The sequence below is a fragment of the Canis lupus genome, chromosome 31 (assembly GCF_011100685.1).
Source record: "Canis lupus familiaris isolate Mischka breed German Shepherd chromosome 31, alternate assembly UU_Cfam_GSD_1.0, whole genome shotgun sequence".
NCBI classification, from domain to species: Eukaryota; Metazoa; Chordata; class Mammalia; order Carnivora; family Canidae; genus Canis; species Canis lupus.
This window is the reverse complement of record NC_049252.1, coordinates 39,484,600-39,508,747: the sequence shown is the minus strand read 5'-3', so window position 1 is coordinate 39,508,747 and position 24,148 is coordinate 39,484,600. Positions and strand designations below refer to the sequence as shown.

The following is a 24,148-nucleotide window of genomic DNA, read 5'->3' as shown; positions in this document are numbered from 1 at the left end:
GATAAGTGCTTGATATTTGTTTAATGAATGAGTCTGCTGACTAATCAGTTTCTTTATCAGAAAAAGTTCTCTTAGTCTCCTAAGCATCTCCATCAGGAGACTCCACTAACCAGTTATTTTCCACTCAGAACAGCAGGAATTTATCAGGTTCCTTGCTCGGGCACTGAGCTGGCCTCACGCACTGTGTCCTTTCTTCATAGGTTACGGTGGCTCAGAAGTCAGACAGCACACCAGATGAAGGTTCAGCACTTCTACAAGCAACTGCTGAGGTCTGCTGTGCCCCGGTGTGCGTGCTTCTCCTGACTGGGGCTTGTGCCCTGGCTCACCCCCTGTGCTCTGTCCCTTCCAGTGACGCGGCATGGGTGCCCCTGGACCTGCCGTCCCTCGTGGCCAAGCATCTCCCTGGGAGGCGGGAACGTGTATTTTGGAAGCTGGTGCTGGTGTTGCCTGATGGAGAAGAGCAGGGCCCAGGGAGCCCTGGCAGGTCAGGAAAGGGTTCCCTCTTTGGGCTGTGAGGTTGAGAAAGTGACGTCTGGAGGCAGAGTGACTTCTGAAAGCATCAGGCGTCAGGGACTTGTGGCCTGTTCTGTTTGTGGCTTGAAGTTGACACTTTAGATTTTTAAAATTTTTATTCTGTAAACGGGATAATAGTTTATGTGCAAAAGCATTTAAGAGTTGATGCTCATCTAAAGCTATGCTGAGGTGTATTGATTAGAGCCCACTTCATTCAGATTCTTGGGGAAGACCATTTATAGTGTGTTTGCTGTAGTCCCCTTCCCTTTTTTTTTTTTTTAAGAAAAAAAACTGGCATTTTTTAAAAAAGAAATTCAAGAAATTGACATGGCATTATTTTCTATAATCAAACTGCTTCCAGAAATCACTTTTTTAAAAAATTTAATTAATTTATTTTTTTTTAGATTTTATTTATTTATTCATGAGAGACACAGAGAGAGAGAGGCAGAGACAGGCAGAGGGAGGAGCAAGCTCCATGCAGGGAGCCTGATGTGGGACTTGATCCAGGACTCCAGGATCACGCCCTTGGCTGAAGGCAGATGCTCAACCGCTGAGCCACCCAGGCGTCCCTTAAAAATTTCTTTAAATTTAGTTTGCCAACATACAGTATGATAACCAGTGCTCACCCCATCAAGTGCCCTCCTCAGTGCCTGTCAGCCAGCTACCCCATCCCCCCACCTTCTGCAACCCTTTGTTTGCTTCCCAGAGTTAGGAGTCTTTCATTTTGTCTCCCTCTAATTTTTCCCACTCACTTCCCCTCCTTTCCCTTATAATCCCTTTCACTATTTCCTCTAGTCCCCGTATGAGGGAGGCCGTGTGATAATGTCTCTCCCTGGCTGACTCGCCTCCCTCGGCATCACGCCCTCCGGCTCCCCCCATGTCCGTGTAAATGGCGAGATCTCCCCCCTCTGATGGCCGAGTGACACCCAGGGTGCGCAGGGACCACGTCTTCCTCCAGCATGTGTCCGTGGACATCGAGGCTCCTCCCGCAGCGCGGCCCCCTTGGAGACGGCCCCTGGGAACGCGGGGTGCAGGTGCCCCTGCAGCTCACCGCCTCTGGGCTGCGGGGTCAGTACCCAGCAGTGCAATTGCCGGTCGGAGGGCAGCTCCGTGTCCGACTCCTCGAGGCCCCCTGCCCGTCCAACTCCTCGAGGTCCCCACGGTGGCTCCCCCCCCCCCCCCGCCTGCGTTCCCACAGCAGCAGAGAGGCTCCCCTTTCTCCACATCCTCCCCACACCTGTTGCCTCCTGACGGTGGCCGTCCTGACGGGGTGGGGGTCCTACGTGGATTTGGTGTGTGTCTCCCTGATGCCGAGGGACGTGGAGCATCTTTCCGCGTGTCTGGGGTCCCGTGTGGGTCTCCTCTGGAGATATGTTTGCTCACATCTTCTGCCCATTTCTTTTTTTTTTTTTTTTTTTAATTTTTTATTTATTTATGATAGGCACACAGTGAGAGAGAGAGAGAGGCAGAGACATAGGCAGAGGGAGAAGCAGGCTCCATGCACCGGAAGCCCGACGTGGGATTCGATCCCGGGTCTCCAGGATCGCGCCCTGGGCCAAAGGCAGGCGCCAAACCGCTGCGCCACCCAGGGATCCCCTTCTGCCCATTTCTTGACTGGATTGTTCATTTCCTGGGTGTTGTTTGATAAGTTCTTTATAGATCCTGGATACGAGCCCTTTATCTGATATGTGATTTGCACATATCTTCTCCCGTTCTGTAAGTTTTTAGTTTTGTTGACTGCTTCCTTTGCTGTGCAGAAGCTTTTTTATCTTAAGTCCCAATAGTTCATTTTTGCTTTTGTTTCCCTTGCCTTCATGGATGTATCTTGGAAGAAGTTACTGTGGCCAAGTTCAAAAAGGGTGTTGCCTGTGTTCTCCCCTAGGATTTTGATGGAATCCTGTCTCACATTTAGATCTTTCATCCATTTTGAGTTTATCTTTGTGTCTGGTGTAAGAGATTGGTCCAGTTTCATTCTCATGCATGTGGCTGCCCAATTTCCCCAGCACCATTTATTGAAGAGACTGTCCTTTTTCCAGTGGAGAGTCTTTTCTGCTTTGTCGAAGATGAGTTGACCGTAGAGTTGAGGGCCCATTCCTGGATTCTCTATTCTGTTCCATTGATCTGTGTATCTCTTTTTTTTTTTTAATTGATTTTTATTTATTTATGATAGTCACACAGAGAGAGAGAGAGAGAGGAAGAGACACAGGCAGAGGGAGAAGCAGGCTCCATGCACCGGGAGCCCGATGTGGGACTCGATCCTGGGTCTCCAGGATCGCGCCCTGGGCCAAAGGCAGGCACTAAACCGCTGCGCCACCCAGGGATCCCTGTGTGTCTCTTTTTATGTCAGTACCACACTGTCTTGATGATCACAGCTTTGTAGTCCAGAAAACACTTTAAAGCAGAACATGTTACTTTTCTTTTTTAACAACTTTATTGACAATGTAATTTACATGATACATTTCACCCATCTAAAGTTGGTTTCACTGTTTTTTCATATTCACAGAGTGGTACAACTATCAGCACTAATTCTGGAACATGTTTTACCTACAAAGAAATCCCGTATCCATCAGCAGTTACTCATCATTCCTCCCTGTCATTAGTTCCCAGAAACCACTACTGTCTCTATCTTCTATGTGTTTTCCTATATGAACGGAGTCCTACTATGTGTAGACCTATGACTGGCACCTTTCACTCAGCCATCCTGTTTTCTGGGTTTCATCTTGTAGCAGTATCAGCCCTTCATTCTTTATTTGTGGCTGAATAATATTCCATTGTATGAATATAGCACAGTTTATTTATCTTTCGTCAGTTGATGGGCATCTGGGTTGTTTCCGCTCTCTGGTTATGATGAATAATGCTGCTCTGAGCATTCATGTGTATGTGTTTGTGTGGACAGATGTTTGCAGTTCTGTTTGTTACATACCTAGGAGTGGAATTGCTAGGTTGTGAGGTAACTTTATGTTTAAAAGTCCTTGAAGAATTGCCCGACTGTTTTCCACAGTAGCTGCACCCATTTTCCATTCCTGTTAGCAGTGTTCAAGGGTACTAAGTTCTCTGAATACATTCCTTCTTTAGCAGTTACTATTGAAACACATGCAAGCTAAAGAAAAGGTCATCCAGTTTGTAAGACATCTGAGCAAAGAGGAGAGTTGCAGTATTTTAAAAGTATTTAAATCATGATTCATTTCTTAGAACAAAACAGCTGTGTTCTGATTTGCTAAATAAGTTTATTCTCTAAGAAATGTACATCCCAATAATCTTCAAGAGCTCCGGCATGAAATTTGATTCTGTAGAGTGTGTATGTAGTTGATCCTTGATTAACATGGGGTTTAGGGAAGTCCATCACAGTTGATATCTGTCAACCCACATCTGTATGGTAGTTCCCTGCCTAAGTTTTCCTAAAAATCTTTATAGGTTACATTTAGAATTAAAATCTTGGGATCCCTGGGTGGCTCAGCGGTTTAGTGCCGCCTTTGGCCTAGGGTGTGATCCTGGAGACCTGGGATCGAGTCCCACATCAGGCTCCCTGCATGGAGCCTGCTTCTCTTCCTGTGTCTCTGCTTCTCTCTGTGTCTCTCATGTTTTTTTTTTTTAATTAATTAATTAATTAATTAATTAATATTTGTGATAGACATAGAGAGAGAGAGGCAGAGACACAGGAGGAGGGAGAAGCAGGCTTCATGCCGGGAGCCCGACATGGGACTCGATCCTGTGACTCCAGGATTGCGCCCCAGGCCAAAGGCAGGCGCTAAACCGCTGAGCCACCCAGAGATCCCCATCATGTTTAAATAAATAAATAAAACCTTTTTAAAAAAATCTTTTTTTAATTGTTATTTTCTTTTATTCACAGAATTTTAGCAAACTGGTTACAAGTCAAGTTCATGGGAGGTGACGGCTCCATGGATGACACAGGCAGTGAGCCTGGGGGGATTCAGACACTCGCTCTATTTCATGCGCTCAGCAGCATAGGGGATCAGACTGTTGCTGTCAACGTCTGCATAAAGGTGGGTAAGAATCACGTGTGTTTGCTTCTGTGATCTTCTTATTTCGCTCACTGCCAGACATTATTAGAATCCTATAAGTGCCTGTTTTTCTGTTTTGATAACTATTTATTTCCTAAATGTAAAAGTAATGTATGTGTGAAAGTACAGAAATACAAGGAAATATAGAGGAAGCATAAAGATGATAGGTATCTATGCTGTCACTATTCAGAGGTGACGGTCATGGTTTGGTTCACCAACTGGACAGTGAGTTTGTTGTTCCTCTTGACTTTATTCTTAAGTCTTTTTTTTTTTTCTTTTAAAGATTTTATTATTCATGAGAGACAGAGAGAGAGAGAGGCGGAGACACAGGCAGAGGGAGAAGCAGGCTCCCTGCAGGGAGCCCAGTGCAGGACTTGATCCCGGGACCCCAGGGTCACGCCCTGGGCCAAAGGCAGACACTCAACCACTGAGGCGCCCAGGCATCCCAATTCTTTTGTCTTTTAATCAAAGTAATACTTAAATGTAGTTTAAAAGTCAGATAACATCTTACAATTTATAATGAGACAGCAGCCCTTGCCTGCCCCTCTCCTAGCTCCTATCCCCAGCTCATGAGTGGGTGAATCCAACCATGAGCCCTGTAAGCTCTGCGCTGCATCCTGGGGGCTTTGTTCACCTGGATGTGCTCAGTGATCAGAGAATCTACATCTCAGCCCTTACATTCAGCATTACTCTCCGCATTTTCAAGCACGTGAAGTACCACGCTTCTTGGGCCACTGACCCTGGTCCAGCCCAACTGTTTGTCCTGGGCACACCTGCCAGCTCCATCATCACAGCAAGGAAACGGTACACACTGCTGCTGCAAAGTGACATCTTTCACATACTTGGTGGCTTTTCGGATTTGCATATCCTTGATGGCCTGGGCAGTTTCACACGTGTCCTTAATGTGAACACAAAGATTTGAACCTCTTGATTTGCATGATTTTGTAGGGTTTTCTGGGTCAAGTGAGTCGTGAACCATTTTCAGAGGTCACCTTAGGCTGCTTAGGGGCCAGGGCTTAATTTCTGTTGTATTTCCAAATCACATACTTACGCTGCTATTTCTCAACTTAGCTACTTTAGATGTTTTCTACTGATTTCACATTAAAATATATCTATTGTTATACAACAAATTGCCCCCAGACTTAGCAACTTAAAATAGCAAACATTTATTATTTATAGTTTCTGTGGGTCAGAAGTGTAGGTGTGGTTTAGTTGGGTCCTGTAGCTCAGGGTTTCTCATAAGGTGGGATCATGATGTAAGCAAAGCTCTGGTCTCATCTCAAAACTTGACTGAGGAAAGATCCATTTTCCATCTTCCTCTTGTGGTTGTTGGCAGGATTCACATCCTTGCCAGCTGTGGCTGGGGCCTCTCGCTAAGGCAGCTGCCTGCCATCAGCAGAATAAGACAGTCTCTTTAATCTAATCTTAGAGGCAACATCCTATCACTTTTGTCTGATTCTGCCTTTTTAAAATTTTAGTTTAATTTAAATTTAATTTAATTTGTTGTAATTTATTTTTTATTTATTTATTTTTTTTAAGATTGATTGATTGATTTATGATAGAGAGGGGGGCGGGGACAGAGACACAGGCAGAGGGAGAAGCAGGCTCCATGCCGGAAGCCCGACGTGGGACTCGATCCCGGGACTCCAGGATCGCGCCCTGGGCCAAAGGCAGGCGCGAAACCGCTGAGCCACCCAGGGATCCCCATAATTTGCTGTAATTTATTTGAGAGAGAGAGAGAGAGGGAGAGAGCAAGCAGGCAGAGGGAGAAGCAGATTCACTGCTAAGCAAGGAGCCCGACATGGGGCTTGATCCCAAGACCCCGAGATCATGAACTGAAGTCAGATGTTTCATCAACTGAGCCACCCAGGCGCACCTCCCATTTATTTCCATTTATTTTTTATTTTACTGATTCTGTCTGTTACAAACGAGTCAGGGCAGGGGATTGTTGAAGGGCATGGGCACTGGGAGCTGGGATCCTGGGGGCTGTCTTCGTGGCTGCACCCCATGCTGGGTGAGGAATGAACTCTCATATCCTGGTTCTACCCAGCCTTCCCCAAATTCCAGGGCGGCTACATCATCACTTTGTCTTACCTCAGAGAGGGGGTCACATCTTATTGGCTGTGTGACTGCTGTTTGCCCCAGTCACAAGTGTTCTGTGACTACATCTCTTATTTATTTATTTTTTTTGCAAGTAATAGTTGCCTTATTTTCTCACTTACATAATTTTTTCTATGTCTCTTATTAATTTTTACCCAAATGTGCTAGTGTGTGGACTGTATATAACTTTGTAGGAAAAAAAAAAAAAACTTTGTAGGGTTTTCCAGATGCTCGGTCACTTCACCTTATCCCTTCCTTTGACAAAGGAGTCTTCTAACTCCCGTCTGGGCTGACCGCCACTCGGGTCTCTGTACCAGTTACGTGGTCCTGTTCCCCCCCTGCTGACTGTGACCTTGGGCAAGTGCCTTGTGTATGAGTGCTCTTAGGGGCCCTCTTTTTTTTTTTTTTGTCTTTAATACTTCATGTTGTTTATATGTTTAATAACATCCATAGGGTCTCTGCTCGCTGAGTTTTCCTGATTTTCACTTTGTTCATTTCCTCCCCTTTCCATAGTTTTTGCTTTGTTTGTTTTGGTTTTTAATCAGTCTTGGGCTGGCTTGTACCTGTTGGAGAGAGCCTCTCTCCTTCAGAAGTCACACTGCATTCCTCACCATTCACTCCGGTATGCATTTCACAAGTATTTACTGAGTGACTTCTCGCGTCTCAAGCAGTATTCCAGGTGCGGGGATATAGCAGAAGGCAACAGAGATCCATCCCCGTTCTCAGGAGCTAATGTCCCAGTGGTAGAAGGAAGCCATGGGGTGGGGGGGAGTGTCAAGCACGCCTCCTCCCTGGTTTATATCCCAAATTACAACTGTCATCCTCCCCTCTCCCTCTCCTGCTTGCTTGTATCTGTTTTATGTTATTTTGTGTTATTTTACTTACGTATTTATTTCATCATGACAAGTGCACTCCTTACCCCATCACCTCTTTCACCGCCCTCCGCTCTGGTGACCATGAGTTTGTTCTCTGCAGTTAAGAGTCTGTTTGTTGGTTTGTCTCTCTTTTTTTTCCCCCCTTTGCTCATTTGTTTTGTAAATTCCACATGTGAATGAGACCTTATGAAGTTAGGATAAATTGCCCCAGGCCACACAGCACAGGGTGCCCCTGTGGGTGAAGTGAGCTGTTAGGTCCCACCTGACTCCTACAAGTGCTTACCCGGGCTTGCCGTTGACAGCAGCAGCTGTTTTTTGTTTCCTGTTTGGTGGGATGCATCTTCCAGTTTCTTCCAAAGAAACGATCTGTGGGAATAGAGTTTCCTTGCCCCCAGACTCTCTCAACGTGTGTTAACCTTCACGTGTGCTTTGTGGTTTAACTAGGTTTATAGAAGTGTGGGTTGAAAGGTTTTTCCTTCCAGTTTTGCTCCATCCAGAGTTGCTGTTGAGATGTTTGAGGCGATTCTTGTTCTTTTCTCTGTGGCCTGGTTCTGTTTTTCTTTAGAAGGCTGCTCTGTTTCTGGGGTTCTGAAAATCCACTGAGGCCTGCCTGCTGCTGACTCTGTGCGCTCCCTCGCGGGACGTTGTTGCGTCGTGGTGCCACATGGGCTCCTCCTCTTTCTGTGCTCTGCTGAGCTCCCTCGAGACACATGGTAGATCTCCTCACTTAATCCTCTGAGCTTCTTATCCTTTCTATCCTAGTTTTTGTCTTGTTTTTAAATATTGTGCTCTGGGAGAATCATTGATTTTTATATTCCAGATGGTCTATTGAGTTTTCTGTTCCGTGGATATCGTTTGATTTCCTCGTTCTCATCCTTATTTGAGTTTATCACATCATCTGATGACTATTTTTGGATGCATCATCAGAGGAAATTAGGATTTTTGAGGTCTGAGTTTTCTTATGCCCCATGCGTTATCTGTTTCCTTTGGATTTCCTCTTCTCTGTTATTCTAGTCTCTCTCTCACATTAGAGGCTCTCCTCAGACATGTTCTCTGAGGCTGCCTGTACCTGAATGAGGCCCTTAAAGGCTGCTCATAAGCTGTGTGCTTGGGTGGGGTGGGTACAGAGTAACTGAACAGCAAGCCCACCTTTTGGGGGAGCTACCTTCAGATGTCAGGGTCGATGAGTCTCTTGCACTGTTTGGTTTCTTTGGAAAGGATTCATCTTGGCTCTTCCTCTTGGGACATGTAGGGTGTGGCCAGTGCTAAGTGCCTGCATCTTCTCAGCATAGGACGCCTGCAGGGGGCAGATTGTACTTAGAGGCCGCCTGTAGGTGGGCAGGTGACCTGGAGGGCACTGCTCTGTGCGTGACTTGGCCATGTGGTCCCGAACCCTGCCTCTGGCTCTTGGTGCTTCTGGGTCTGAGTGTTCAGAGCTTTTGCAGGCTCAGCAGGCCTGGTGCCTCCCGAACCTACATCTCTAGGTCTTCAGGTCTAGCTTCCTCTGCTTTCTTAATGCAGTGGTTCCTGTCTCCATGATGCTTTCTGGAAACTGGTCAGAATCCCTTGTTTGCTGCTGGTTTGCCTTTATGCCCTGTCGTCTTGGGCTTACCTGGCTTGTTTGTATTTTGGGCTTACCTATTTTTATACCTGTTTAAGGGTGATTGTTAAGATTAACCTCTTCAAACACAGTTCCTGTAGAGGCTGAATTATCTGTTGACCTGGCTGTTTCTTGCACTCATTTGCAGCCTCACGGAGGGAGGGCAGCCTAGAGAGCCATGAGCATTTGGTTGCCCTTGTTCTGCTGGTTGGTCCCTTGGTGTGTCCCTCCTGATGGCCTACATGTTGCTGCAGGTGGCTCACGGTGCTCTCAGCGACTGCGCCCTCGATGCTGTGGAGACGCAGAAGGAGCTCCTGGGCGCCAGTGGGCTCATGCTGCTGCTTCCCCCCAAAGTGGAGAGCGAGGACATGGCGGAGGAGGACGTGTACTGGCTGTCTGCGTTGCTGCAGCTGAAGCAGCTCCTCCAGGCCAAGCCCTTCCAGCCTGCGCTTCCCCTTGTGGTCCTTGTACCTAGCCCAGGAGGGGACACCATGGACAAGGAAGTGGAAGATGGTTTGTGAAGGCCTTTTGTTGATGAACCAGCATATTTAATAAATGGGTCAAGCCCCTGGTCTCAGGAAGTGCTGGCGGTGGGGGGGCTGAGGGGCAGCGGTACCTGGGCGGGGGGAGGTGTGTTAGTCTGTCTGCACGCTGAAGCAGAAGACAGGTCACCTCCGCTTGTTTTTCTGTCGAAGGTCTGATGCTGCAGGATTTGGTCTCAGCTAAGCTGATTTCAGATTATACCGTTATTGAGATCCCTGATTCCATTAACGATTTACAAGGCACAACTAAGGTAAGGCTTCCTCGTTTCTAAAGGCCCGGTAAGGTCGTTCAGTTGTCCCCTTTTGTTCTGTCTTGAATGTGGTATGTATTACTGCTTGGATTTTTAACTTTTATGTTTTGACAGACAGCTTTCAAAAAATAAAAGCAGAAATCAGAATAAGATAAAATCTGCCCGTGGTCTTGCTGTCTGCAACCAGTTAAATTGTTCATGCACATTTCTCTAGAGGTTTTGTTGTAACTGTTAGTTTAGGGAAAGCAGTGCTGGTGTTACAGTGAAAGCAACTGCAGGGAGAAGATGTGGGGTGGGAGAGCAGTGGGCGTGCAGGAGATGCAGGTCCCCCTGAGCATGGGGAGGCCGAGCTTTCCTCCTGGGTACGCCAAGACCGTGCTCAGGACTGGTTTCCGTCGGGGCTGAGCACTTGCAGCGCTGACCTGCAGGCCATAGTCGTGGGTTAGGATGGGACCTGGAACCCCTCTGCGGGCCCTTAGAGCCTGCACTCAGCTGCAGGGGACGCTTCTGCCTGCTTCCAGGTGTGGTTGACGAGCTGGTGCTCCCTGTGGCACCTGCCGTGGCAGCTGTGGGAGGGGCCCTTTCAGGAAACAGGATGGATTGTCCACCGCACCTCTTCTCTGTGTCTCAGGTTTCATGGGCCGTGCAGTGGCTTGTCTCCCACTGCCCCTGTTCCCTCGACCTTTGCTGCCAGACGCTCATTCAGTATGTGGAAGATGGCATTGGCCGTGAGTTCAGTGGGCGGTTTTTCCACGACAGAAGGGAGCGGCGGCAGGGTGGCCTGATGTCGCAGGAGCCCGGAGCCATCATCGAGCTGTTCAACAGCGTGCTGCACTTCCTGGCCTCCCTGGTGTCCTCTGAACAGCTGTGTGACCTGTCCTGGCCTGTGACCGAGTTCGCTGAGGCCGGGGGCAGCCGGCTGCTTCCTCACCTTCACTGGAACACCCCGGAGCACCTGGCCTGGCTGAGGCAGGCTGTGCTCAGCTTCCAGCTTCCGCAGATGGACCTCCCTCCCCCGGGGGGTACGTGCCCATGCTGAGGGGTCCTGGCTGGGGAGGAAGGAGGGGCAGCCAGGCTCCTGTTCCCTTTCTTACTGTACTGACAGTCTGGCAGGTACTGGGCACCGTGTGAGGTTGGTATGTCCTCCCTCCTTGTCCCCACACTGGACCTGCTTGCACCTGCCTTTTGGGTCAGGCGTCAGACAGGGCTGGGGGTCTGTGTAGGGCTGTTGGCTCTTCACCACCCGTACAGCAGTCTGCGGGTGTCCGCATAGCCGAGGAAGGAGGTGGCGAGTGGTGTTGGGAGGGACACTCAACCCAAGGCCTGTAGTTTTTTAATAGAAGCAGGTTCTGTCCTGCCTTTGCCACAGGGTGTGGGGGCCCAGGGCAAGGGGACCATGCAGCCCCACCTACACTGCTGGCTCTGCTGGTGCCATGACAGTGCTGCTTAGCACCAGTGTTCCTTCCTCTGGTGGTGCCCAGATGACACTGCGTTGATGAGCACTGTAGGTCCCCTGGGGCTGGGCAAGGAGGTCATCCCTTCCATTGCTGACTCTGCTAGGAGGGAATGTGAGGGGTATGCTACTTACGGGGCACTGCATGTGGTCGTGGCAGGGCCACTCTCTTCTGGGCCTTTGTGGAACAGAGGCCTCAGGTGCCCTTCTGGACTTCGGGGTGTGGCTGTCAGGAGGTCCAGCAGTTGCTTGTTCCTGCAGAAACCCAGAGGGAAGCAGATCACACAGCTGTGAGCTAGGGCAGGGTTCCGCAAGAGAAGCCCAGAGCTGCCCGGTTGGCTGCTCAAAATACAGATTTCTGGGGCAACCACAGGGCTGTATGGTCAGAGCCTCTAGGGTGGACTCTGTTGTATGTTTTGTCCAGGGCGACTGCCTGGGCAAGCTCTTCCTGGGATGTGGTCTCTCCCTCAACAGCTCCAGTTCTCTTGTATTTAAATTCAGAAGCAAACTTCTCAAATTCACGGTTGTCTTTCTCTCTCTCTCTCTGTCTCTCTCTCTCTTTTTAAGATTTTATAATTTATTTGAAAGAGAGCGAGTGATAGAGATTGTGCGCAAGTGGGGGAGTGGGGGCAGAGGGAGAAGCAGAGAGCCGGGAGCCTGACTCCGGGGCTCGATTCCAGGATCCTGAGATCATGACCTGAGCCAAAGGCAGATGCCTGAGTCATCTAGGCGCCCTCACATTTGTATTTTTCTAAGAAAATGTAGAATGAGAACATTCTGTGTAGTGCCTGCGTACACTTTGGCCAAACCTGGTAACTGTGGAGATGCTTTCTTTCCAGCGCCCTGGCTTCCCATGTGCTCCATGGTCATCCAGTATGCCTCGCAGATCCCCAGCTCTCGCCAGACGCAGCCTGTCCTACAGTCCCAGGTGGAAAACCTGCTCTGCAGAACCTACCGCAGATGGAGGAGCAAGAGCCATCCCCTGGATCAGGGATCAGGGCCCTCGGTTGCCGAGATCCCATGGGATGATGTCATCTCTCTGTGCATCAACCACAAGCTGAGGGACTGGACACCCCCCAGGCTTCCCGTCACATCAGGTAGTTAGTCCTCGGTGCTAGGGTCACCTCCTAGGAGACTGACCTCGTCTAGTTTCAGCAAAGAAAGGTGTTTACTTGATGTTTGTTTCTTTTTCTGTGGGGTCGCGGCCTTCCTTTCCATAGGACTCCCCGTCAGGCCAGTGACTTCCAGGAGATTGTAACCATCGGGAGGAGCAAGGAATGTTCCAGGAGAACCTGGACCTCCTCCCTGACATGGTTCCCTTGGCTGGCTCTAAGTTAGATTTTGGTGACTCCGAGCAGTCATAATGACCATAAGCCTGTGTGAACCTTAAATGACCTACGGGCACTGGGACATGTTTGGTCGAGCATGGGAGTCACACAGTTGTGTGACTTTGATTAATTAGTAGGGTTTGTCCTTAAGTCAGTGTCTGTAAACAGATTTCAAGTGGTCACTTGTTGCTCTTTTGATATTCTTTTCTCATTTGTTTTTGTGTTGTAATTTCAGAGGCTCTGAGTGAAGATGGTCAGATATGTGTATATTTTTTTAAAAACCATTTGAAAAGATATGACATTCCTTTGTCGTGGGAACAAGCCAGAATGCAGACACAGAAGGAGCTACATCTGAGTCAGGAGCGGTGAGATCCATGTCTGTTGTGTCTTTCTGTCTTGACAGCTGGCAGAGCAAACTGAGTGATTCTCCTCCAGAACACATAAACAGAATGTGAATGTTCTACACACGGAATCTAGCCCACTGTGTGTATTCCGACAAATACTCGAGGACTAGATCCTTCTCATGCAGGCATCTCATTTAGCAGACAGACCTGACTGAAATCATAACAGAGCCAGCAGAGGGTAGATAGAAGAAAGCTGACGTCTCATCTGACTTACAAACCTGGCTTGAAAGTACTGAATAAAACGTGTTAGCACATGTAATCTGGTAATACATAAAAAAAAAACTCACAGGGTTTATCCCAGGATAAACCACATCAACAGAAATCTAATCTCATGTAATTTGCTGTCATAGCAGAAAAACAGTGATCATTTCAGTGTTTAAATGCTTTTCTTAAAATTTATACCCTCCCACCCCAATTTATACTCATTCCTAATACAATTTCTTATTAAACTTGGGTAAAAAATATCTTTAGCTTGATAAGGTTTTCTACTATAAAGGTACCCCCCCAAAAAAATTCCTTCTTACTAAGATGTTAGAAACACTGACGTCAGAACCAGCCTGAGCTGCTCTGATGTCACCCAGTCACTGTCGTCCTGAGATGCTGCCCAGTGCAGGGACACCGATAAGATGGCTTAAATATTGAAAGGTGGTAGGAACTGTCATTTCCAGTCAGTAAAACAGTCAGTTCAAGAAAATGAACGGTTACATCCTTAGAACTATCGAGGGTTCAGCAAGCAGATCAGACCGATGGGCCGGTGGCAGGCGCACATCATCACTCGGAGCAGCAAACCCCTAACCTACAGACATTAACCGACCCAGGAAAGGCACTAACTCCCTGTGAGGGGGGCTCTCAGGGCCTTGAAGGTACAGAGAAAACCTGAGTACGTGAGAGGCCAGCTAGCTCTGTGGAAGGGAAGATGCAGTGCTGGGAGGATGTCGGTTCTCAAACTGTCCAGTCAAGGCGTTTCTAACCCAAGACCCAAAAGGATTTATCCCCCTGGTCTTGACGAGTTAAATCTCAGATTCATCAGGATGAGAAAATGTGCAGCAGTTGTTGAGAAAACTTTGAATAACGCAGAGGGTGTGCTGTGCGCAACATCAGAGCATAGAGCAAAGTTGCAGCAAATAGGTCAGAAGTCCAGAAACAGCCACACGTGCCGAAGGTCCAGGATTGGCCCGGTTAGAAGAAACAGTAGATGCCTTTTCTCCCGCTGTTCGTGACTGTTACTTACACATGGATTTAAAAGCTAAATGTAAAAGTAAGAACCCTGCCAATATGAAGGGAGACTAGAGACCTTGCTGATAGCCCTGGGATGGGAAACAAAACTCCTAGGACACAGGCTCTGTGCGCCGGCTGCCCGCCCTCTGTGCCCGAGCCTGACCCTCAGGGAATCCGGAACTAGGCGAGGTCTGGGACTCTGTGTCTACACCCCCACTCCTGATGCTGGAGGAACCCTTCTCCCTCTTTCCTGACTGTAATCATTTCAAAACATGTACTTACAGTTTGGGGATAAAGTCTTATCATCCTGCTGCAAACACGTTTCCTGCTCCATTACTGCATGTGCACCAGAAAGGGAAGAGGAGTGTGGAGCGTGGCCCGGAGGGACGGGTTCCCAGCACGCAGGATCTGATGCGCGGAGCCTCTGCCCAGGAGCTCCTGGCCCAGTGCCTGTCCCGGAGTCTGCTGCTGGAGAAGGAGGAGAGCAAGAGGTGAGGTCCATTCCCTTCGGCGCACTGTACCCTTTAGGCTGCTTCCTGCTGGGTTGGCAAAGAGCACAGTGACGTGCCTTGCTCAAGAGAGAAGTCTAAGCTCTTTGAAGGCAGAGGCAGTGCCTCAGTATGTCTTAAACTGTTCCATTATTTGAAATCCGTTTCCTTTACTGTTCATTACTGAGGGTCAGTCCTAAGATTTCTGGCAGGAAGGAAGTGGCCGGCTGGCTGCTGGCGTGTCTTCAGCGGGTGGTGAGCGCTCAGCATGTGGCGGACACCAGGTCTGCCCTTGGCAAGCCCTCGGGGGCCGGTGTGTCGTCCCACACGGTAGACCCTCCTCTGCATCTCCCACCTCCCTTGCTCTTGGTTTCACCAAGAGCACCAGGAGGAGGGCCGTTTACGAGGTGGTCCGACCCCACCCCCAGCCCCCAGCAGCCTCCCTGGGTCTAGCTTATCGCCAAGAGCAGATGGGCAGCGCCTCGCACCCACTCAGGACACTGAGCGGCCCTCCCTGTTGTGTCTCCTTCCTCCCCGCCACCCCCCAGCACCCAGACCACGGACCATCCCCTTGACTGTAAACTCCTTAGACACGTGGTCCTCGCTTCTGTCCTCTTTTGAGTCTCTCCTGACCTCCGTGGCTGTATCCGCTCTGGTCGGGGTCACTGCATCCTGCACAGTGCTGAGCTGATCATGAACCCTTGTCCCCAGCCTTTGTTCCTTCCACAGCTTTGTTCTCTTCTTCCTGGTTCTTCCTCACCCCCCACACCCTCACCTATCCTCTGTGTCATCTGCATCCCCACTCCCCAGTGATAGCGTCTATTTTCATGGATTCTTTTTTTTTAAGATTTTATTTATTTATTGAGAAAGAGAGAGGCAGAGGGAGGGAGAGAAGCAGACTCCCCACTGAGCAGGGAGCCCGATGTAGGACTTGATCCCATGACCTGAGCCGAAGACAGTTGCTTCACTGACTGAGCCACCCAGGTGCCCCCATGGGTTCCCCCCCCATGGATTTTTAACTAACATCAGTGTTCTGACGACTCCAAGTTTATATCTCAGCCCCTGAGTTCTCTGAAGTCCAGATTTGAATATCCAGCTGGTCTCTTGAAATCTTCATTAGTCATTTATAGGATGCCTGATAGCCCTCTAAAGCTAACACCCCGCATCTAATTCCCAGTATTCCCCCAATCAGCTCCTCTGTTGATGGTCTTCTCAGTCGATGGGGCTTTGCCCTTCCAGTTGCCCAAGCTAAATGTCATAGAATTATCCCTCTACATCCAGTTCATCTGTAAATCCTATTCTTTCTATTAAGGTTATATTCGGAATTGGACTACTTTTTGCAGTGGGCTGTGGTCTAGGCAGACCCAGTATGAGCCTTTCAGGTGTTTCTCCTTAGCTAGCAACCTTCCAGGGACTCCTTTCCAATCAAAGCCAAAATCTTTTCGAGGTGTGCAGGCCCCACATGATCCGTACCCATTTCCTTTCTGACCTCTCTGCTCCTTGGGCAGTGCGGCCAGGCCTTTGTGTTTGCTTCTCCTTTTGCCTGGAACCCTCAGCTACCCTCCTTTTAAAAAATTAATTAATTAATTATATTTTTAAAAGATTTTATTTATTCATGAGAGACAGAGAGAGAGAGGCAGAGACACAGGCCGAGGGAGAAGTAGGCTCCAAGCAGGGAGCCTGACGTGGGAGTCAATCCCGGATCCCCAGGATCATACCCTGGGCTGAAGGCGGTGCTAAACCACTGAGGCTGCCCCTCAGCTACCCTCCTGAAGTCCCCACAGCTCACCTCGCACTTACGTCCACAGTCTCTGCTCAGATGTCTACTTCTCAGTGAGGCCCTCCTTGCCTGCTTTGTCTTTTTCACCCTCAGACCACATTTCCGTTTCCTTGTGTTCCTGTCTGTCTCCTCTCACTAAAAGGTTTACAGCTGGGCCGTGGGTTTTCTTAGAGCACTATATCCCTGGTACCTAGAATGGTGCCTAGTGTTGGTGGGGGCTTGATAAATATGTGTTGGAAGAGTGAGCGGATGTGTTGTGATTTCCAAAGTAGATTTTCCTAGATCTCTATTATTTAAGCAATTAGAGCAGATGGTTGTTTTCATGAAAAGACAAGGGTATGGAGTGAACAGCTCTGAAGTGTGTTAGGTGGCAGTGGGATATTATTTTGAGTTAATTTTTTAAAGATTATTTATTTATCCATGAGAGACGCACAGAGAGAGGTGGAGACACAGGCAGAGGGAGAAGCAGGCTCCCTGCAGGGAGCCCGATGTGGGACTCGATCCCGAGACCCCGAGATCAATGCCCTGAGCCAAAGGCAGATGCTCAACCACTGAGCCCCCCAGGCGCCCCTATTTTGAGTTAATTTTAAACTATAAGCAGCAATCCATACATATGGATAATCATCAAGAGATAAGAATTAACTGGGGCACCTGGGTGGCAAGGTTGCCTAGGCATTGATTCTTGATTCTGGCTCAGGTCGTAATCTCAGGCTTATGGGACCAAGCCCTGCGTCGGGCTCTTTGTTTGGTGTGGAGTTGGCTTCAGAGTCTCTTTCCTTTTCCCTCTGTCCCTCCTACTTGTGCACTCTCTAAAATAAATAAGTACATCTTAAAAAAGAGATAAGAATTACTTTTAAACACCAAAATAAGGCAGAGAAAATAAAACCAAATGAGAGAAATACGAATAATGTTAAGTAACATGCAAAAGCAGTTTGTGAATAAATGCCGCTCTTTCCATTAAATCTAACTTGGGTTTATAAATTAAAGAGAAGATTAAAATTTTTTTAAGAGTATGGTTCTGCTTCTCAGTTAATGTTATAACTTCATTCTATCTTTAGTAAAAAAGCAAAGCTTTAAGAAATTAGAAGTAGGGCCACCTGGCTGTCTCAGTCATGAAACGTGTGATTCTTGATCCTGGGGTTGTAAATTCAAGTCCCATGTTAGGTATAGAGGTTACTTAAAAATAAAATCTTTTTTAAAAATAAAAAATTTGTATTGGAGAAAAGTGAATGCTTTCTTCCTCATTCTCAAATGCTTTAGGTTTGACGATCAGCTTCAGCAGTGGTTGTCTGCAGACTCGGGAGCATTTATGGATTCGATGTCCCTTCCTCTCTACCTTCCTCAGACTCTGGTGTCTCTGCCTCAGAGTATTGACCCTGTGATGAAGACAGTGACCCCTGCTAGCCCTCAGGTGGGAGGAGAATATATTTGGCACTTGAGTTAGAATTCAAGACTGAGAGAACGGCTGGGAAAAGTAACGTCTCTGTTCATCGTATGGTGTCATGATGACCAATAAGTTATTAGGTTAAATTAGGTATTTTCTTAAATGTAATCTGTCAGTGTTACAGATGCCCAGCTAATCTGAGTTTCTGCTTGAGAAATGGAGAGTGGAATGACAACATGCTTAAGCACTGAACACAACCCATAGCCGTGTGCTGGCATGCAGTGAGGGCATTGAGAATGACAAAGGTGGTGACTGACGGTGGCTTCTGTTTGTGCACATAATGCCCAAGCCTTGGCATCACCCCGTCTTCTTTTCTGGGATTAACTTTCCCTGAGGAAAATTAATGAACGAGGGCGGTAAGGTCACAGATGGCAGGGGCTCACTCAGGAGTGGCCCAGGTCTTTCTACCTCACCATCCTCATTCAGCGGTGAAGGAAGCAAAAATTGAGTGATCATCATAGATGCATGTTGCCGGACAGGTAGAAAGTATGCGCCTGGGCTGGTGTAGGAAGCCCCTCAGTAGGGGAGAAAAGCAAATTAAGATGACGCACTATGTATGTTTACCAGTTTGGCAGATACTTTAAAAGTATTTGTACACTTTGACCTAATGGTTCTGCCCTGAAGAAACTATTATATATATAACAAAAATTAATGTTTTGTTGTTGACGCCTGTGGTGTTAATCATATTGCATAACAAGTGGAAACTATGCAAAGATGAGAGTCTGGTTAAGCGATTTCACATCATATGATGGAATAGCTCAGAGCCCTTCACAGTGATATTTGTAAAAATGATGCTGGAAGTTGTTGATGATACAGTCTGAAGGAACGTTCTGTGCTCAGGGGACACCAGCCGTAAATGTACGTGCAGGAAGAGGCTGGAAGGATGTAAGATGCCAAGAGGCGTCTGGGTTTGTTGAGCCCAGTAGGCCCCCGATGAAGTTTGCTTACTGTCCTTAAGGAAAATATATTTGGGTTTAAGGATTTCCTAAAACTATTTTTACATTCTTTTTTATTTAAATAGAACAAAAGGAGAGGAGAGCAGCTGCAGTTGTCAGAGGCAACAGGCACTTCTGTAAGCGAACGGCTGAAGCACTTGGAGAGGCTGATGCAGAGTTCAAGGGAGGAGGAAGTTGCCTCTGAGCTGCATCTCTCTGCACTGCTGGACATGGTGGACATCTGAGCTGCCAGACCTGAGAGCGGGAAGGTCTCCAAAAGATGTCTGCTTTTACTCACAATGATGTTATTCAGATGCTTGACGCACTGTTGGAAATGTGATGATTAATCATGCAAATAAACTATTTGAATGTCTCATTAGGCCTTTCCCAGTTTTCAGAGTGAAAGGCTCTTTTCTCCTGGGTGGTGTCTTTTTTGTTTTTAAGATCTTATTTATTCATGAGAGACACAGAGAGAGAGGCAGAGATGCAGGCAGCGGGGAGATTCCCCGCCGAGCAGGGAGCCCGAGGAGGGACTCCCATCCCAGCACCCTGGGGTCACGACGCCCTGGCCGAAGGCAGACACCCAGCCACTGAGCCACCCAGGTGCCCTCGGGGTAGTGTCTTTGCTACTCTTGTTTCATCTCCACAGCCCGTCATCCAGCAACCTGTGCACTGAGGGAGTTTGCAGCGTACGTTGCTGTGTGTCCCAGGGAAGTTGCAGTCAGCGATGTGCCAGACGTCAGGATGCAGGGACAGAGGAGGCACAGGAGCCATGCTCACCAGGCCCACCTAGCTCACCTCTGCGAGCCAAGAATCTGAGGGTGCACATGGGGCATCTCTGCACTGGAAGCAAGGGGAGGATGTGACACAGCTGAGAGCATAGGATGAAAACCTGGAGGTGCCAGCTTGGTAGTGCTGCCAAGTGAGGGCACAGGCCAGCCCAGAGAGCCTTGCTGCCTTGTTCTGAGTGCTATGGGAATCCATTGTTTGAGGATACTAGCAGAAAAGTGACTTGGTCACTTTTTTTTTTCTTTTTTTAAGATTTTCTGTATTTATTCATGAGACGGAGGCAGAGACACAGAGGGAGAAGCAGGCTCCCTGTGGGGAGCCCGACGTGGGACTTGATCCTGGGACCCCGTGACCATGCCCTGAGCCAAAGGCAGGCACTCAACCACTGAGCCACCCAAGTGTCCTGGTCACATATTCTTTTAAAAATGTTCTATGGAGGAGGTCAGCAAGACAAGGCAGGAATCTTAAAGGGGGAGCCGTAGCTGTGTAGGTGAACAAGGAAGGGCATGACCCTGAGTTTGCTGCAGCTGGTGTGAGGGAAGGATACATCTGAGCTAGCTACAGAAAGACGCCTTGTTTTTTTCATTTACGTGTTCTTCTATATTCCTATTACTGCTTTACCCAAAACTTCCTGCCCTAAGCGTAAAACTGCTTCTCACACGATCTTTTTCATCAGGTAATTTGCTAGTTCCACTTTCTTACGGAGATGATAACCCACTGGGAAACACCCATTTTTCTGCTGCAGCGTGGACATTTCCTGGGTTCTTAGTCCTGTATTTTCCTCTTGCTTTGTTTGCTTTCTCATTTTGATGGAGCCCATTATTCTAAGAGCCTCTGAGCCTACATATCTTGACTATATTTCTACCCTTAAATTTGATTCATTTGAATGGAAATAGAATTTTAGGTGGATGATCATTCTACTGTTTTCATTTTTTGTTGCTGGAAGTTTTACAAATCGTCTCCATCCCTGGTGTTCTTAAATTTCTCAACAACCTGCTTGAGGCGTTGGTTTCCGTCCATTACTCGCCTACATTGTGCTCAGCACCTCGTAGTGCTTTTTCCCCAATAGTTCCTGCCGTGTGACCCGCTACCCCAAGCACACATCATAGCTTACACTTGGGAAGGCTTCAGCCGGGCAGCTTTCTCTTGGGATCTCTCAGACCCTTGCAGTCAGGTGTTGGCAGCGGACTGCAGGCCCCTGAAGGCTTGACTAGGCCGGATGTCCAAGACCAGTTTACTCACCTGGCCGGCAGGTGACATTGCACTGTTGGCTGGGCCGTCTGCTGGGGCTTCCAACCTGAGTGGCCACTATGTAACCTTACCGTGTGGCCTGAATTCTTCACGGCCAGGTGGCCTCAGGGTAGTGAAACTTCCTACGGGGAATCTCAGGGCTCCAAGGGCACGTGCCCCAGGGAGCAAAACGCAAGCCCAGCTTTGGAACTCACGTGGGAGAACTGTCACAGCGTTGCATGACCAGCCTCTGTCTACAGATGGCAGAGATGGGACCCAGGTCATTCTGTACAAGAGCCTGTGACATGGGAAGTGTTGCAGGAATGTTTTGTGGTTTTTTTTTTTGTTTTGAGAGGAGAGAGAATCCTCAGCCGACTCCACACCTAGCATAGAGCCTGACGTCGGGCTCGATCTCCCAACCCTGAGATCATGAGAGCCGAAATCAATGGTAGGACGCTCAACCAACCAGGCCGTCTCAGCAGCCCAGCAGGAATCCTTAGAAAACAATCTGGCCTGCCAGTTTGGAGACAGAGAAGCAGGCTCCATGCGGGGAGCCCGATGTGGGACTCGATCCCGGGACCCCAGGATCATGCCCTGGGCCAAAGGCAAGCACTCAACTGCTGAACCACAGGCATCCCTATTTTTTATTTCTTATATTGTTATATTTTACCTTCCTATTCTAGTGACTTTTAAAATCTGTTGCCATATTTTTTATTCCTGAGACTCTTTGTTTTTTTTTATTTTATTTTTATTTATTTATGATAGTCACACACATAGAGAGGCGATCCCGGATCTCCAGGACCGAGCCCTGGGTCGAAGGCAGGCGCTAAACTGCTGCGCCACTCAGGGATCCCTCTTTGTTGTTTTTTTTAATGAATCCTATTCATTCATTTATTCAGTATATACTTTTGGAGTGTTTACTGTGTGCTAGGCATCATTCCTGGTGCTGGGGAAATGGCAACAAGCAAATTTCAGCCGTCACGTGGCTTATATCTTAGTAGGGACACAGGCAATGAAGATAAGTAGGCGACTTGGTGTGCTAATTGGCGGTAAGCAACGAGGAAGAGGAGAGCTGGGATGGAAAGCGTCAGGTGTTCTTGTTTCACAAGTGCAACGTTCGACCCCTGTAAGGACTTTTTAAAAAAGATCTTATTTATTTATTCATGAGAGACACAGAGAAAGACAGAGAGAGAGAGAGAGAGGCAGAGACCCAGGCAGAGGGAGAAGAAGCAGGCTCCGTGCAGGGGGCCCAACGTGGGACTCGATCCCGGGACTCCAGGATCATGCGCTCGGCTGAAGGGTTTTTGTCAAAGGTCTTGTCCACACCTTGGATCATCTACATTTCTCAACATTTCCTTTTCTGTTGTGTTTTGTCTTTCTTCAGAGGCTCTCCTCAAATGTCTGGCTCATGTTGATGGGGCTCTGAGGAGCTTGTTGGAAGCTCTATGTCAAAGGACACAGCCTGCCAGCTGAGAGGCTTCTCCCTTTTCTCCCGGGTCTCAGCTGCCAACGTTTGCATGTCTTTTGGGGCCATTTGCTCCAGAGAAATCCTCTTACTGCCTGAAGCTGTACAGCTAAGCGGGAGAAGTGGGCCTGGCCTCCTCCAGTAAGACTCCCTCAACCCCCATCTTCAGTGGCCCCCAGCTGCGTGGTTCCTGAGTTCACACCTGCTCCGACTCAGCTGTTAGATGTGACAACTTACTGGTGACTGATAAGAGCAATCTTAGGCAACGTGAAGAGAAAAGCCTGGTGGCAGAGTTGTTTGCTTATTTATTTTTAGGGGAAGGGGTCTACCATCATACTGCTTGTTCAAAGGTTTTCCAATTTCTGCCCCGTCCTTGGGTTCCTAAGCAACAATGGTCTCTTCTCTTGATGGCTTCACCCCCACATAGGGGTTTCAGCTTTCTCTGGCTCGCTAGGTCACTTATCATCCCTCCTCACAGCACGGCTTCTAGATTGTTGATCTATCTAGTTTACCGGTACTTCCTCTCCCGTTCTTGCACTGTGAGTTTTTATCCTTCAATACTTTGCGTAAATACAGTTTGGATTCGAAGCGGAAGTCAGTGCCATGCTCAGTCTGACACGTTTAACTGGAAATTTCCCTCTTAAAAAAAAACCCCAAACTCTGACAATCGGCTTTTCTCTTCACATTTCCCAAGATTGCTCTTATCGGTCACCAATAAGTTGTCTTGCCACATCTAATCATAATTCTCAGACGTCCTTTTACAATCCCTCCAAAATCTCTACACAGCCCGCCGTGTCTTCACGTGGCTTCCGAGTCCACCCTCCTCTGGTTTATGTCCCGTTTCTCGGGCCAGGCCTTCTCTTCTGAACTGGGAACGGTTGGTGCCCCAGGGCTCATCCTGAAAATCTTTTCTTTCGAATACTTACCGGCTAGTTAATCTTGTCCAGTTTTATGTTTTCAAGCATCACCTGCAAATAGGTAACTCGTGAAGTCCTCGCTCTAGGCTTGTCCTCTCTGCCGAGCGCCGCCACACTCCAGCGGACCCACCTGCGGGCCCACCGGGCATCGCTGTGTTAACGTCGCCCCAGTCTAAGGTAAAATTCTCCTCAACGCTTTCTCTACTTCTATCAGTGACACCATCATACGCCCAGTCGTTCGGGCCCCAAACTGCTGGAATTGGTGGCCCAGGTGGAGAGGAGCATTGTTTTCTCTCAAGACGGTCTCTAGGGAGCTCACCTGTGAAGTCTCAGGGGGATTTCTACACCTTTGTTCCCTTCCAAGATACTAAAAAAGAGATTGTTACTTTGCTCCTAAAAAGTCCAGCACCGTAAAATCTCAAAACCCAAACTTGCTCCAGTTGAAACCTCGTTCCTCCCTCAGCTTTGCCGGACCAGGGCTCTGAGAGCCCCCATTCCCGCCCCATTCTCGGAGACAACTTCCCACCTGTCTTCTAGACGGTGGACTCGGGAGGACGGACGGACTCAGGCCCTTCTGAGGCACCTGCCGCCTGGGCCCTGTGGGGAGGCCGTGGGCGGGCGGAGGGGGCCGCGGGGGCCGCGGGCGGGGCGCGGCTGGAGGCTGAGGGGCCCCTTCGCCGGCGGGTCGGGCGCGCTTCCGTGGGCGGAGGGAGCGGCTGGTGACCGTCCTGAGCCCGGCCCCGCGGCCCCCAGGTCCCCAGGTCCCCAGGTCCCCGCGGCGGGCCGGGGGCGGC

The 24,148-nt window shown here is 48.6% G+C and overlaps 1 protein-coding gene across 1 annotated transcript in view; it reads left to right on the top strand.

The window, feature by feature from the left end:
* Positions 1–19,343, top strand: part of MCM3AP (minichromosome maintenance complex component 3 associated protein) — a 52,137-nt gene extending 32,794 nt beyond the window's left edge. The window contains exons 18-28 of the mRNA XM_038581698.1: positions 201–269; positions 350–484; positions 4,364–4,517; positions 9,365–9,623; positions 9,806–9,903; positions 10,535–10,925; positions 12,196–12,453; positions 12,920–13,049; positions 14,591–14,797; positions 17,835–17,985; positions 19,040–19,343. Of these exons, the coding sequence (XP_038437626.1) occupies positions 201–269; positions 350–484; positions 4,364–4,517; positions 9,365–9,623; positions 9,806–9,903; positions 10,535–10,925; positions 12,196–12,453; positions 12,920–13,049; positions 14,591–14,797; positions 17,835–17,985; positions 19,040–19,198 (2,011 nt within the window). The 3' untranslated portion in view covers positions 19,199–19,343. The remainder of the gene's footprint in view (positions 1–200; positions 270–349; positions 485–4,363; positions 4,518–9,364; positions 9,624–9,805; positions 9,904–10,534; positions 10,926–12,195; positions 12,454–12,919; positions 13,050–14,590; positions 14,798–17,834; positions 17,986–19,039) is intronic.
* The last annotated feature ends 4,805 nt before the right edge of the window (positions 19,344–24,148 follow it).